Raw genomic sequence first — 16,717 nt, 5'->3', positions numbered from 1 at the left:
CGAACACGAACACGCTGTTCATAAACCAATTTCGAATGAACCGAACAAGAGTCAAGCCTGAGCTTGTTCAAGCTCGGCTCGTTTACAACCCAATACACATGTATTTGTAATTTTGTAAATTTTTCTAATGTCATAAATGTTTACTGATTAATAGAGGATTGAATGATAAATTCTTTATGGAATATTTATGTACATATCACATATTTCTCATGTATTTACATATCTAACACTTAAATTTCTTTCGAACATTTATATCACTTCACATATGCTATGCTTGAAAATGTGAATTTTACATTTTCTTTAATTGTTAATAGCCATGTTTTGAATGTGATATGAAATAATTGAGCGTTATAAATGCAAAAAAATTAAAGTTTGGATGTTAGATATTTAATTATATATAAAAAAATGTAATATGTAAGTAAATATCCCATTTTATATTATGCATAATTATATGATATAAATTTTATTCAATTATAGGAGGTAAGAGCCGCCCCAGACAGTCTTGTTGAGTTGCTTGATTAAATAACTTGGGCGGACCAATAAAACCATGTGTGCTCGGTGAACAACTCGTGTTTGATTTAATTAACGAGTAAAGTGTCAAAATAGTCCCTGATTATTTATATGAAGTCGCTTTAGTATAGTCTCTTTAAATCAGGGCTAGAATAATACTCATAGAAGATTATTAGAGCTCAATTTTAGAATATTTGAGCATTATTTTGATATTTTTATAATGCCTCAGATAAAAAAGATCTAATGTAACTGGAAGCATGTGCACTAAATGAACAACTCAAGTTTTATTTAATTAACGAGTATAGTGCCGAAATAGTCTTTGATTATTTACATGTGTTGTTTAGTGTCAAAGCTTATAGAAATATCAAAATAATTTTTCAGAATCTTTAAATTTAGGTTGGAATAGTCCTTATTGAAGATCATTAAAGTTAATTATTTTTGTTTTTTTATAAAGCCCGAGAGTAAGACGACCAAATGTAAATAGTCAGTGACATTTTACTCTTTAATTAATTATTGATCAAATATGCTTAAAAATTAATATGTATGTTAATTTAATATAACAAAATTATTTCTTTATTGGAATAAAATAATTTATCAATATTTATTTATATTATTTTATTATAAGAAAGTTTATATGTAATTGATGTATATTATCTTATTTAATTGATGTAGGCCAGTTATTTTCAATTCTTTATTTGTTTAATTTTATTAAATTATTATTAATAATTTAATATAAAAATTTAAGCATTTATTCAAAATTTTAGTCGTTGAATTACTCATTTAATTATTATAAATGAATAAAGTATGAACATATATATGAGACATGTAAATTCAATCAATATCATATTGAGCTTGATTATTACCTTGTGTATAAGTTGGGTTCCTGCCCTTACATTTGATGTACCCATATATAGGTATATATATAATATTATTGAAAAATAAGATATATAAAGGTTAAAATAATTTTTTGGCCCATTTTAAATTAAAAAAAAAAATATAAAACATTAAAAACCATCATCAAGTCACATTTGTTTGTTCCCATTGCAATTCAAGGGAAAATGATAGAGAGAACATATGCCTACCTTGATTAGGCCTTCTTGAAATAGCATCTCAATTACTTCCTTCAAAAAATAAAGAGGCCAAAATGGTGCGTGCCAATACCAAATCTTAATAAGGGTAGGATGTTGAAAGTCAAAAAAAAAAAGCATAAAATAGAATAAGATATTAAAATGAAATTTTAATCAAATATTGTGTGTTAGCTAGCAAACAACATTACAACCCATATATAGCAAAGACTAAAATGCAGTTTTACATCGTAAAAACATCAATGAATGAGAACAGTGGCCATAAAATATAAGGGGTTGGTGTTTACCTTTCTTTATTTTAGGGTGTCATGGTAAACTGACAAGATATTTATATATAACTTGAAATTATATTTTATCTGTAGTGTTAAATGATTGATGAAACATGTCTGTGCAAAAATATCTGATATTGTAGCATGTAAATATATGCATAAATGTGCATGTGTTCAAGTTACTATTATTCATGATCATAAACATGCGATAACACTTGCAAATCCTTTTAATACACATATTAAATTATTCATATTTATTGGTCATAATGCATGCTCCATTTTTCTTGATGTTTATGCTTTCATAAATAGTTATTATTTACTGAGTTTGATTTTAAAATTCACTATTTCATATTTTTATATAACATGTTTCACTAAATCACCAGACTCTCTCCACAAGAGTAGACATTTCAAATTTAGATTAACTTTCGGTATTTTCTCTTTGGTGTGAATTATACAATTTTTTTTTTGAATTGGGTACTTATTTCTCTATTTATAGTTTATTTTTTTTAGTTATTTTTGATACGCCGCCAACAAATTTTCAAATCTTGATAAAAAGTCACCCAGAACTGTAATTTCAACAAATTTATAGTCAAATTGAGTATCTTGATGAGAGGAACCTAATGATGCCAAAGTTAGTCCAATCTGAGTCAAATCAAGCCCATATAAAGTTATTTAATCGCTTTTGGAAGATTTCCAAACATATTTGAAAGGTTAAACAAATGTCAAATATAGTAAATTTATAGTTGAATCGAGTGTCGCAACAAGATGAATCCAACGAGCCCAATATCACTCAATTCTGACATCATTAAAGCATCCAAATGTCTATTAAACAATGATTGATTGAAGGAAGCAATCATAATTATTTGATGAAAATGATCCATATTTTTTATTAATTATATTTATAACACTATAAATAGAGCGCCACCTCTCTCATGAGGGGGAACTTAAGCTTAGAGAGAGCTTGAGATCTTGAGGAGAAGCTACAGCTCAGCATCACCACTGACATCCGGATGCCGTCTTTTGACACTATAGTCTTAAAAATATAGTTACCATTTTCTCTCTGTAGGACATGAGATTTCTGTAATCATAAATCAATAGTAGATTTTTACAATTTGTCTAGGCCCAATGTTTTTTCACTTTACGAATTTTTCACATAAAAAAATTTCTGACATCGTCACTGTTTATACTGAATTCTCGTACAATACTAATATGCTAATAAGATAATCTGTTATCGCCGCAAATTTTTACATCAATTTCAATTTTTTTTCCAGTAGTAAATATTATTATCTATTAAATAAATTATATAATATTTTATTTCTTTATTTTATTAATTTTTTATATATATTTTTTTGGAAAAAATGATATATGTTAAATTTTTTTATCGCTGAACCGAACCCTCGCGATAGTCGCAATTACGCAATTACAGCTACCCGGGAAGGCAACGGCGGGATCGTGGCTTACGGACGGCTTACAGAGACCTGAAACTCCCATCTTGCTTCTACTTCGGCACTGTTCCTACCTGAAACCATGGAGGCAGATGGAGGAAGGTAACCTTATAGCTTCCTTTTCGTGCTAATCGCCGGTCCCTGATTTACTAAACCCGGCGATTTACAGGATTTAGTAAATCTGGGATTTCCGGCCGAAGTCAGTAAATCCGGATTCATGAAATCCCTTGTTTTATTTTGTCCAAACTGACCGTTTAGTTGGATTTAGGTCAAATCCTGCTTTACATCCGTTACCAGACAGCCCCTAACTGTTTTACTTTAACTAATTCGTTAATTTTATTTAGCAAAATTCATCTTGTTATGACTAGTTGCGTTCGATTCCGATGCAGATGCTTGTGTTCCTTCGTTATTCATGTTTGTTTAATTTTTTACTTGTTATTGGAATTTTCTATCAAAGTGTAATTGTTGTAGATAGTATTAAGGGTTGGTTTGGCCACAATTAGGTATTAGTAAATCATGAGAGGATTAAAACCTCAAAACTAGTTGGCATGACAATTGTTAAACCTTGCTAAATGCTTTTGTTTCTTGATGTATTTAAGATTTGTGAAAGTCTGATAGGTAAATGTAATAAACCTTGTGAATGGTGGGATTTAACAAATATTGAAGTCAGCTAATAATGGGGTTGAAAGCAGTTTATTTCATCTGAGAAAGTATGCCTTGTCATAGCATTGACTAGCAAGGTTTATGTCAAGAATATACCTATAATATGATTATGTAAAATAGCTTCATTGAAGTTTTGGGAAAATTGTGAGATGAATTCGTCTAAAGTGGACTTTTATATGTTATTGTCTGATGATATAACACATTTGTGAAGCCCACAATCCATGCAAAAATGTGATATTCATTTTATAATCTCTCTTTGTTTGCCATGCATTTTTATATTTCTTTGTCCATATTTGTGCGTATATTCATTTATCTGTATATATTTGTATATTTTATAAAATTTTTTCCAAAATCAATTTGTACTAAGGGTATCCAGGGCTAGTTCTTGAATCAAACTCTAAACATATCATTACTTGCACCTTGTCATTTGGTGATGATGATGTTGCTTATCCTTTATTTAGCATGAGTTATTATGCTCGTAATAGGTGATGGATATGGACACACATTTTTGGTGAGTAGCTTCTGATGATGTTATAGATGTGGAAACTTTGATACAAAAGCATTAAGTTGCTTTGCAATGGTAATCATCATTTTTTGACCTTCTTTTAGATTATTTGAAATTCTATTGTAAATAAGCCATGGGTATAGTTGTTTTGCAAGGTCTTTTTTTTTTTTCTTAAAATATGCAAACAAATGCACCCTACATATGCAAAGCCTTGAACCCAAGACTTATTGGTTGAAAGATAAAGTTCTTAATGATTGGGCCAAGATAACTTGCATAATTTCTCATGGGCCTCTTTAACTATACTGATTCAAGCTTCCTCTAAACATTGATGGTTGGCTCCTCCTCAACAATATCCTTTAGAATTTCATCCTCACAACTTAAGATAATTGCACCATGAGCCTTTTTAGTAATACCTCATCGGTTCTTTGCATTTGCCTTTTCCAATGCTTCTTACCGTAGTATCTAAGCTTTGATGGATGAGCAATGCCTTCATCTTTTGCCTTTAAAGATTGAAGTCGTTTTGCTCCCATAAGCTTTTGGATCACCAATCTCATTAACAATATTTTATTTTTTTATTATTGGAGCCCTGGTATCAATTGTATGATCGAGGCTATGCGAGGAATACATTTTAACATTTTTTATTGAAGTCCCAATTGAAATTATGATTTTTCTACTCTATCAGATTTGTTCTTTGCTTGAGGTTCTTGAATGTTCATTTCACCACAAAGCCTCTTCATCAGCTGGTTCGATTTTCTTCTCTACTTTTAGGTTTTCAACAATGGTATAATTATTAAAAATTGAGTAGACCCTCCAACTACATGCATAAAAAAGTAGCCCTAGTGGTCTCCATGGCCTCTATGCCCAAGGTGACAATAATGATAATTCTAGAGGATAGCGGTGAAAATTGATTTTAGCCAAATTAGCCAGTACTAGTAGAAATTGGGTTGTAGACTTAGATAGTTTGGCCTTGCTTTAGTCTTTGTCAGAAAAGCGATTCCACAAAATCTAGAAGCATCAAGACGTTTTATCAAGTGGTTGATTATATTAAGGGAATCCGACATTCGCTTTCTTTCTTGAGCTAGGCCCTCATTGATTTTTTTGTGAAGTGTACAATAATCCATAATTATAAAAAAATATTCTATACTTAGCTTGACCTCATCCAAAGTGAACTTTATAAATCAAATAAACAATTGTTTGGTAGTTTTCGAGTATGTTCAAATCATTGAAGGTATTTGAGTCTCAAACAAGATTTTGATATACTTTCAAAGGAGAACTTTCAATTCATAACTATAATGGGCAACGAGCATAAGGTTTATTGCCCTATATGCTACATTAAGAATGGCTTTTGGGAAGAATCTTACCTTAGTAGGAATTCTTTGGTTGCGTGGAGAAATCTAAATTGATCCATCCTAAGTACTTTCCTTCAATGGTCAGAAGTCAAGATAAAGATCATGCTCCTTGGATTAAAGACCAACACACTTTACACTAAAAAATGGAATAATTCAACTACATATCTAAACTATATGAAAAACATGTTCGCTTTCTAGGTTAGTTAGCTCTCCAAGAAGCCAATATTTTGATATTATCACAAAAAAGCATGCCTTCTATCCGGCTCAACGAATTCACTTTTCAGCACAATTTACTCTTTCTCGGTGACTAAGAATCTCGGTTCAATGAATTGTGATTTCAGATGAAGTTCATTAAGATAGCCTTTTAACACATTGAGTTGTATAAAAATTCTAGTATTTACTTAGTGGATAGAGTGATCTTCCACTATCCGTCAAACCAGTACAAAACCTATCTATTGTGGGACTTTGACCAGGGTAATTTTTCTTGGAAGGTAAATAAAGTTATTACACCTTGTAAAAGAATTATAGATTGAGTTGGCATATGTTCCAATATTCTAAAATTTTTTGTTAAATTCTTTCTGTATTAGGATGAGTTCATAAAATGATAAACCTTGTAAATAGAAGTTGAGCAAATCTTGATTTTAATTGATTAAGAAAGCATTCAAGAACGATTTAATATAACATGAAATCTTCATAATAACAATCTAAATAGAAAGCACCTATATTCAGAACAAGGAAAATTCAACTCCTTGTTCTCAACTAGTTCTAAATCAAACAAGTTCTCAACTTCTTAACAACTCTAAAATGTCATCAATCTTAACCTTTCCACTAATTTTCCACTAACTCTAGAAACAATGCTACCACCTCCCCATCATAGTTCTACATCAAACAAGATGAAGGCCTCGAGGAAGTCTCAAATGAATCCCAACAAGGTGCTACTTTTTGTTCCTCCACATTAACTTCAAATATTTTATTACGAGCTTCCTTGGCATGGTTGAGAATATGACTTTGATATCTTGAGAACTCTTCAATTCATTTATAGTATCACTTCATTTTACCCCTCTCAATAAAGTATTAGATATAATAGAGGTGGATAATTTAGTCATATATAATTTTTACAAACACATTTTCTAGCTTTACTAATGAGGATTGAATAAGAAATAATATGCCTAACTTGTTACAAAGATACACTATGCATAAAAATCTTTTAGTAGATTCATTATAACCATTAATAAAAAAATATGCACATTTGAAATCATGAAAATGAATCATTGTCTAATAAAATTTATATATGATTAATACATGCTAGAATTTTTAAATTGCATCATGAGCATTTTTATTTATGGTACTTTCAAAATTATATATCTAAAATTCTAAGATAGTAGACAAAATTGAGTCACACAACTATGACCCTCAAGCTCATATTTTTTGCTTGAAACAATAGTTATAATATATAATGAGCTAAAAATTCATCGGCATAAATAATTCCAATACAATAGTCAAATTGCAAGAAAGAAAAATAATAATCTTGAAACTAACACAAGCAATATTAATCATATATATAGTTAGTTTAGTGCAATTTTTTAAATTAAGATATGCTTTACTAATTAATTAAGTAAATGCTATAATCATAAGCAATAAGTTTAATTATTTGCATGGAAATGAAATATACCTTCTAGTGTCAAATTATTTAATTTACTATATTACTCAGTTACTGATATGAAATTACTTGCTCTATTTTCACATCTTTTTTCAGTTTTGTCAGTTATAGTCTAAGAAGTGTCATATTCTGTCTATATACATCATGCATTTTGATAATTTGTTTATTAGCTAGCATTTTGGCCATAATAACGATCAATAAGGTTCGAACTTAATCCAACATGGCAGTCATCTATGGCTTCTTGATTCAATGTTGGATTTTATGGCACCAATTTTTCATTTTTTGGGGTCTGGGAACCCTTTTTGTCCCCTAAAGCATGCTTTTTGTCAAAATTTTTACCTCTCCCTGTATTAGTCATTATCATTTGTTAACTAATGCAACATAACATGATCTTTGAAAGATTTTGTTTCTAACGTCATTATCATATGCATTTAAATTTTTTGCATTGAAATGCACTTTGACCAGTCAACTTGCTTTAAACTCGTTGGAAGATATAATGTAACATGTAGAAATCGACATTTAGGTTTGAACATCCATTATATTTTAGTAAGTCATATTAAGATTTGAATTATATAGAACTATTGTGAAGTATTTTGAGTAGATTAGAAAGTGTAGTAGCTGTAATGATAACATCAGAGCTACCATTAGCGGGTTAAATATGAAGGGAGTCTATTCACTTACACATAACAATTCAATATAATTACAATAATTTACAAATCTAAGAACAATTTGCTTTCTATTTTATAGATTTAGTATATCATCACCAAGTTAAGATTTTTTTGTGATGAATTTCTTATTTTTAGCTCCTAATGGTTTTTCTTTTCCACAAAAGACTTAATAAAACACCAAATTTCTTAATTGAAATTATTTTTTGACTTACAACTTTATTTTTATATCAACTATCCTCAAAATAATGTCTTTACTTCAAAAGGATTTCTTATCAAATCTTTAATTTATCCACTTCAAACCCCACTTGATTTGTGGGAGAAAACCCCAAAACTAGATTTCCAACCTCAACCTCCAGCCCAACATTTCTATTATTTTCTTCTTTTTCTTTTTCCTTTTCTCTTTATTTATTTTCTTTTTTTCCTTCGACGTTAAGCATGAAGCACTCTATTATGACCTTCAATTACTTTAGTTTTGGAATGAGTTATGGGTAGGTATCATTGCTTTAAGCTCAAGTCAATGTATTGATCGTTATAGAGTTAATTGGTTTATATAACTCTTATTTCTTTTAACATATCATATTAAAATTAAATATGCTGTTGCATGTCATGGATTTATGGAAAAGTAATAAGATTGCTACAAGTCTTTAATTAAAAGCTGTAATAATGGTAAATTGTGTACAATAGCAGTAACAAACCTTTGGAAGAACTTTTTAATTACTTGATTAATTTATAAATACTGCTATACTTATATATAAAAAAATTTGTATTAAAAAGTATAATTTCATTAAAATACTTTTGGTTGTTTCTGAGATATGCCAAAATTAGGGTATAAATTTTAAGAGAAAATATAATATTATATTTTAAAAATTTTTGGGTGTTAGTTTTGTAGCCTTTGAATATGCAGCACAGGATCTTTTGGCTTCAATAATATAACTTTCTTCTTTGTCAATTAATCATGGAATTTCTTTTTCTCCGCCCAAAATTTTCAGAGGCAATCTCCTTCCTGTTATTTTTTGCTTGAGATTTCATTATTCATTTTGTAAACAAACAATCTTTTGTCACCATAAAAAAGTAGTATTGATAAGATTGGCTTTTTCCAATCAAATGATTCGTCAAGCTTGTTATTTACTAGGATGTAATCTTACCCTTGTACTCGCCTTCATCCAATAAATAATTTAGTTGGACAAATGCTTGATTCTAGTAGTAAGAATTATATCACCTTTGTGTCCAACTTTATTTGGAAGAAAGAAGAAATACAAAAGTTTGAATTAAAATTCAAGCAGGAGATGATTTATCAAGTTTGCTATCTTTAAATGCCCATTGTAAATATGAATTTTAATCTTTTTCATCAAATGCTTTCTTATGTGGTTTGTCATGGCTTTTCTTTTTGGGCTCACATCTCCATTGACTCGCTTGGTGATTGCAATTTTACTTTTCATTTTTTTTATGGGCATAACGGTGTTTTACAATGGGGCTCATGGGCCTAGAGAGATCCTCTTTTAATCTTTGATTGATCCCTTTAGTGGAAATATGTTGGATCTACTAACATGAAAGGAATAAGCTAGTTTGACCAAGAAATTATCTATTTTTATAGGTGGAGAATAGGTTTCATTCTTTGTGGATATGGATGGTATTTGCATGGTTTATTGCCCTATAATGGAGACATTGGAAGAAATCTCTGTTTAAGAATCCAAATAATCGTGAAAATATAAAGTGCAACGTGTCTTCTATCTAATGGCACTAAATTCATAAAACCATTCATCGCTATGGCTCACCAGTTGAATTTTTTTTGAAGATTGTGTAGTCTAGAAAATCGTAGACAACTCGTAGTTTTTGAATTTTCCACTGAAAAATGCTTTGAGATTCTTCTTTTCATGTTTTCTTGGAATATCATGACACATTAAAGCATCTAAAAAAATTTAACAATTTTTGACACGTGGATAAGTCAGAGCAATTTTTTTTAAAGTTAGTTGAATGGGCATAACAAAATTTTCGAAGTTCTCATTCTTGCAAAAAATTCACTATGAGAGAAATAGAGGATGGTATTTTAATGTAACAATTCATATGCGGGCATGAAGTGTATAATATGATAAACAAATTCATATATATTTTTCTTAACTTCATATACCATTGAAAAAATTTGTGAAAGGTGAGAGATTAAAATATCAATCATTAAAATCATTATAGAAATAAATATCCCAACTACATAAGTTTCGGCCGAAAATAGCGTACTAAGAGTTTCTTTGAGACTCAATCTTCTACGCTCCCAAAGAAGCTTTGTCCCACAAGGATTATATGATTTCTTAGAACATTAATTCACTAATTATCATTTATAATTTTAACATTACTGATTATTTGTTAGGATAAATCCATGAAATTTTATTTAGAAATTATCTTTTTGAGTGACTCTATATTTTGGGTTGTTTATTTGACACAAACACATGAATTTTTTGGTGCCCACCAATCATTGATTATTGCCACACCACCTCATTATTTACCTTTTCACTAAAATCATACTTAATCATTATTTATTAATCCAATTATTAATTGATAACCCCAATTTTTTTTAAATTATAAATCCCATTTTAGTGTTCTCCTTTCTTATTCTTGATTTGGTTATTCTTTCCATGACCTTAAGCTCTAATTCCTTTTACAGATGATTTGGAATGAGTTGAGAGTTCACTTTTTTTTTATTGTAAGCATCATTGTCTCCATCTTTGGCGAGAACATCATCTAATCAAGTTTGGAGTCTCTTCGTTGGCTGTGGCCATCCTTATTTATTTTTAACAGTCGATCTCAAGAGCTATTACTCGAAATATTTGATGAAATGCTCCTTTTATGTTAGCACCAGTGTGACTTATTTGTAATAGTTAATAGATTGGGGTGTTATTCTTATAATATTAAAAAAATTGGTGATATTTTGGTAAATTAATTTTTTGTAGTGGTACACTGGGGAAAACTCTTTTTATTTTCTTGCTGTGGAGCATCCACATGTCGTTGCTCGTATTTAGGCTTATTCTTTGTTGGCTCTAAAGATCCCTTATTTCAAAATAAATTATAAACATAGGATTTTAATGATAAATACTTCTCTTTTTCAACATCAGTATGCGTCTTGGGAATTTTATTTTTTGAATGTTACGAATAAATCATCATGTTTGTTGCTTAAATTTTATTATAATTTACTACATCCATTGTTGTTAAAGGTATAGGCTGATCTGCTTTATTTCATATATGTTTTTTTCCCTATGTTCATGATTTTGCATTTGCTGTGTCTTTATTTCAACTGAGATAGAAACACAATCCTTTACTGTCGTTGCGGCCATTTTCTGAAATCTCATATTATAGTTTTGGTTGTTGAGCAAACATTATTCTTCTTTTTTTTTAGGTATCTTCAATCGTTTCAATTGGAAGGTTTAAATGAATATCACTCAATTCTTATATATTTACATATCTCACACCTAAAATTCAATTTTTACATGTATATGCCATGTTGCATATGCATGAAACTATTTATTTCACTTTTTAAACGTTAAAATAGTGATATTTTTGTTGTGATATGAAAGATTTAGAGGGTATAAATGTAAAAAGTAAAGTTTAATTTTCAACCTCATATTATAGGTTTGTTGAAGTTCGAGCGAACATTATTCTTCTTTTTCTTTCGGTACCTATAACAATTTCTCATTGGAAGATTTACATGCATATCATTCAATTCTTATATATTTACATATCTCAGACCTAAACTTACAACATTTACATATTTATTATTAGAATATTAAAATAATTACATCTATGCCTAGTCGTTATTAATATGCAGATTTTCTTTTACTTGTTGTTATTTTCCTTTTTACTTGCCTTTATTCTATTTTTATTTCTTTCCTATTTCCCCTTATTATGTTTTTATTTCTTTCTTTATGAGTGCCCATTGTAATTAGGTTTATATACCTTTTTCTATTAATAAGAGAGGCTGCTCTACTCCAATATTTCAATATGGTATCAGAGCCAGGTTCTAACCCTAGATATCAGCCACCACAACCCTTCCAGCCACTAGTACCGGCCTTCCCTACAAGGTTTCCCGCGGGAACTCCTAGCCGCTAGCCCTTCCAGTTGAAGTTTGCAGCCGTCAGCCTACAATGGCAAATTCTCCTGGCAGCCGTCCTTACATGTCCTCCCTGTTATTTTTTCTCCAGCTTCTGGTCTCTCCTGCAGTTGTCCAGATTACCCGTTTTTTTTATAGCTGGTGACCTACAAGCTGAAATCCAGTGATGTCTGAATCCCAACTAAATTTCTTTTGGCTCAGTCAGAATCATGGCGAACTCCTCCAATAATGAGCCATCCTTAGAAAGTATTCTTGATTCCATTGGAGTTCGGCTGCCACCTGTGTTCTTGTGTAGACCAGAGGACTAGAAGCTAACATGAATTTCTTGATCACAACTCACATTAACTTTCTCCAATGGTCCCAATCGGTGTCGTTATTTATCAAAGGATGCAGAAAATTTGGTCATCTCACAGACAAGATTCGTGAACCTTCAATGTGTGACCAGACATATGGAGCTTGGCAAATGAAGAACTTCATGGTCATGTCGTGTCTAATCAACTCCATGTTACCATTGATTGGTCGTTTATATGTGTTTCTCCCTTCCGCTAGTGCCTCTGGACGGTAGTCTGTGATACCTACTCGGATGTAGGAAGCTCCGACCAAGTCTATGAGATGTCTAAGAACATCCGAGAGGAAAATGGGGATTAAGGACCGTGATCTAGGACTACAATGGCCCAGTGACACTATGGATAAAATGCGACATGCACTACGACTACACTTGGGACTCTGAGTCTGACCTTTCTCTCTTTCAGAAAATTATAGAAAAGGACCACATTTTCCAATTCCTGACATGCCTCAACAAAGACCTTGACCAATTTCAGGGCTGTATTCTTGGCCGGGATCCTCTTCCTTCCGCTTATGCTGCTTTTACCGAGATCTGCCACAAAGAGAGCTAGAGACTTGTCATGCTCGACACTTCCACCACTCCAATCGAATCGTCCACTTTGGTATATAATAGTGCTCAACCTCATCAGGCAAGTCACCTTATTTGTGATTACTGTCACAAACTCAACCATACTCGTGACAGGTGTTGGAAGCTCCATAGAAATCCAACATAAAAATCCTAAGCCAAATCCTTTGTTGTCAAGGGTCTACCATGTTTTAACCGGCTCTTACTCATAACTTTCTGAAAAGCCAGATGGAACAATTAATCAAGCTACTTAGATCTAATTAGTTTTGGCTGACACGTTGACCTCACACGTCAGTGAACATAATATCTCTGTGACACGTTTTATTTCTCCCTTAGTCAGTGGATTATTAATTTATGTGCCACAAACCATATGACTGGATGCTCGCAAGCTTTCTCGACAACTATCCATGTTTTGGAAAAGATACGGTTAGAGTTGCGAATGACTCCTATAGTTTCATTGCTGGTAAAAGTGTTTGTCGTTTTAACGACCGATCTAACTTTGAAATCTGTGTTACATGTACCACCTTTGAAATGTAACATTTTATTTATCAGTGAGTTGAAACATGACATTGATTGCGGTGCTCATTTCTCTCCTGATGTTTGTGTCTTTCAGGATTGTTGTTCGTGGAGGATGATTGGAACTGTTAAGCAGTTAACTAAACTCTATTACTTTCAAGAGAAAAACATGGAGAACAAGGACGTACCACTCAGTATTTGTAGCCTAACTTGAGTCATTAAATGTCCTATTATTTGTATTATCATTTGGGTAATCTTAGTTCTCAATATTTAAAACATTTTTATCTATTGATGTTTTCTAATTAAAGTCTTTATAGTTTCAAGTGTGACATGTGTCAGTTAGCCAAACATCATCGGGTTCATTACCCACCATGTACTTACACACTTTTCGCACCTTTTTCACTTATTCACAGTGACGTATGAGAACCCTCTTGTACTGCCAGCTACACCAATAAATAGTGGTTTCTTACTTTGGTTGATGGTCATACTCGGATGATGCAGGTTTATATTTTAAAAAACAAATTAGAAGTTATACCTCTTTTCAAAACTGCTACACATTCATTTTGTCCCAATTCAAGTCCTTCGAACCGACAATGTTTGTGATTTTCTGGACTATATTTTAAGTGAATTCTTCGTAAGGCCATCATCCACCATATCTCCTGTACGGACGCTCCTTAACAAAATGGGATAACTGAGAGAAAAAAACCATCTCATCGATGTTGCTCGCTCTATTATGTTTCAATCTAATATACCGAAACGTTTTTGGAGTGATGCCATACTAACTGCCACCCATCTCATAAATAGTCACCTCTAAAATTCACAACTTCTAAAACCTCTTTGTTGTCATGCTTTCCTGCTAATCGGGTCTTCTCCACTTTATAACCCAAAATCTTTGGGTGCACAACCTTTGTTCGGAACACAAACTCCATTCGAAGTAAACTTGATCCCAAATCCATAAAATATATTTTTCTAGAGTACTCTGCCACTCAAAAAGGATATGTGTCTTAATCCTATCACAAGCAAAATCTATGTGAATGCTAATGTCTCATTTTTTTTTAAAAGTGTTCTCTATTTTTCTAACTTGACCTCAAGTGTGGGGGAGCTAGAGTTCTTGGACAATTTTCCTTATCTTACTCTTATGGATTTACCCTCATTGTTCCTACCTCAAAGGAATCTCTAGTGCTTGTTTTTCCACCATCTTTTCCTCCCACTCTCCGTGTCTACACTTGACGCACTCATCCTAATGCCCCTACTCTGGAGCCTGCTACCTCCTTACAGGACCTTGAATTCACTCCAAGCACATCTTTGACACTACTACTCCAATGAGGAGGTGAATTCCCCGAGTAACGTACGCACTCGGGCATGTTCTCTATTTTCCATGGCAAAATGTTTCTTTTTGCAGTTTATTGCCGATCTACAAAGCATTTGCTACTGCCTGATGAATCATCAAATCTCAGCTAGTATTGAGGCTGCACTAGCGGATTCGGTCTCGAAGGTTTTAGTAATGGAGGAGATGAATGTCCTTCAGCGGAACCATACATATGACGTCATAGATATTCCTAGACATGTCTTTGAATGCCGATAAATTGTTAGCATCAGGTTCAACTCAGATGACTCATTTGAATGCAACAAAACACGGTTGGTCGTCTAAGGATACTCACAGATCTACGGAGTTGATTATGAGGAGACATTTACTTCTATGGCTTACCATTCGGGTTTTGTTTTCTCTTACGGTGAATTTGGATTTACCCTTATTACAGCTCATTGTTAAGAATGCGTTCTTGAACAGAGATATTACAAATGAGGTGTACATGTCTCTTTCCTCTGATTTCAACTCTACTGCCTTCTCAGGGTAAGTGTGTTGGCTGTGGAAGTCTCTCTATGAACTAAATCAATCCCCACGGGCTTGGTTTGACAAGTTTACAAAAGTTGTAGTGGGTTATGGTTTTATTCAGGCTCAATCGAATCACGCTCTCTTCTTTCGACATTCATTTAATTGTCAGATTGCTATTCTTATCGTCTATATCGACGATATTGTGCTCATAGAAAATGATCTGCCAGCATTGGAGTCTTTGAAAGACATTCTATCTATGTCCTTTGAAATGAAGGAAGGACTTAATATCCCTCCAATACTTTTTAGGCATGAAAGTTGCTCAGTTATCTCGGAGCATTTGCTTCTCTCAACGCAAATATGTTATTGACCCGTTAACATAAAACAACCAGCTTTTGAAAATTATCTGATGTTCCCAAATGCCGTTCCTGTTAACAAAACTCAATACCAATGCCTTGTAGGGGAACTCATCTACATCACCCATACACGACCCGACATATGCCATGCATTTGATATAGTTAGTCAATTCATGGATGACACCTACGACCGCCATACCAGATCAGTCCATGACAGATGATCTATCTTCGAGTACTGCTCATTTGTGTGGGGAAATCTCGTCAAATGGAAAAGTAAAAAAACAGTTAGTGGTTGCTTGGAGCAGTGTTGAAGCTAAATTCCGATCTATGTTCTTGGGGATCTGTGAAGCTCTCTGGTTACACATCATGCTTCGTGAACTGCGTATGTAGACCACTTGCCCTCTGCAGTAGTTCTTTGATAATAAGACCGTAATCAGCATTGCCCACAACCCGGTTCACATGATCGTACTAAACATATGAAGATTGACAGAAGCTTCATCAAGGAAAAACTTGAATATGTGGAAATTTGTATTCCTTTTCTGTCATCCAGTGACCAACTGACAGATATTGTCACAAAGAACCTTCATCGGTCACTGTTCGATGACTTCAAATCTAAGTTGAACATAATTGACATCTATGCTTCAACTTGAAGGGGAGTATTAAAATATTAAATTAATAACAGTCATCCTTAGCCTTTTTTAATGTGCAGATTTTCTTTTATTGGCTGTTATTTGCTTTCCTATTTCTTTTCATTCTGTTTTTTATTTTTTTTCCAATTTCCCTTTATTCTATTTTTGTTTCTTTCCTTATGAGTGCCCCTTGTAATTGAGTTTATATACACTAATTCTAACAAA

At 32.2% G+C, this 16,717-nt stretch overlaps 1 protein-coding gene across 9 annotated transcripts in view; it reads left to right on the top strand.

The window, feature by feature from the left end:
* Positions 1 to 3,252: 3,252 nt before the first annotated feature.
* The window catches only part of LOC110034503 (ninja-family protein Os05g0558800), a 35,324-nt gene continuing 21,859 nt past the window's right edge, over positions 3,253 to 16,717 (top strand). For all 9 annotated transcript variants that reach the window (XM_020740485.1, XM_020744326.1, XM_020742576.1 and 6 more), the window contains exon 1: positions 3,253 to 3,411. In XM_020740485.1, coding sequence (XP_020596144.1) covers positions 3,392 to 3,411 — 20 coding nt within the window. In that variant the 5' untranslated portion in view covers positions 3,253 to 3,391. The remainder of the gene's footprint in view (positions 3,412 to 16,717) is intronic.

The sequence above is a fragment of the Phalaenopsis equestris genome, unplaced genomic scaffold (genome assembly GCF_001263595.1).
Source record: "Phalaenopsis equestris unplaced genomic scaffold, ASM126359v1 Scaffold000001, whole genome shotgun sequence".
Taxonomy (NCBI): Eukaryota; Viridiplantae; Streptophyta; class Magnoliopsida; order Asparagales; family Orchidaceae; genus Phalaenopsis; species Phalaenopsis equestris.
Note: the sequence above shows the minus strand (reverse complement) of the source record. Positions and strands in the feature narration are given on the sequence as shown.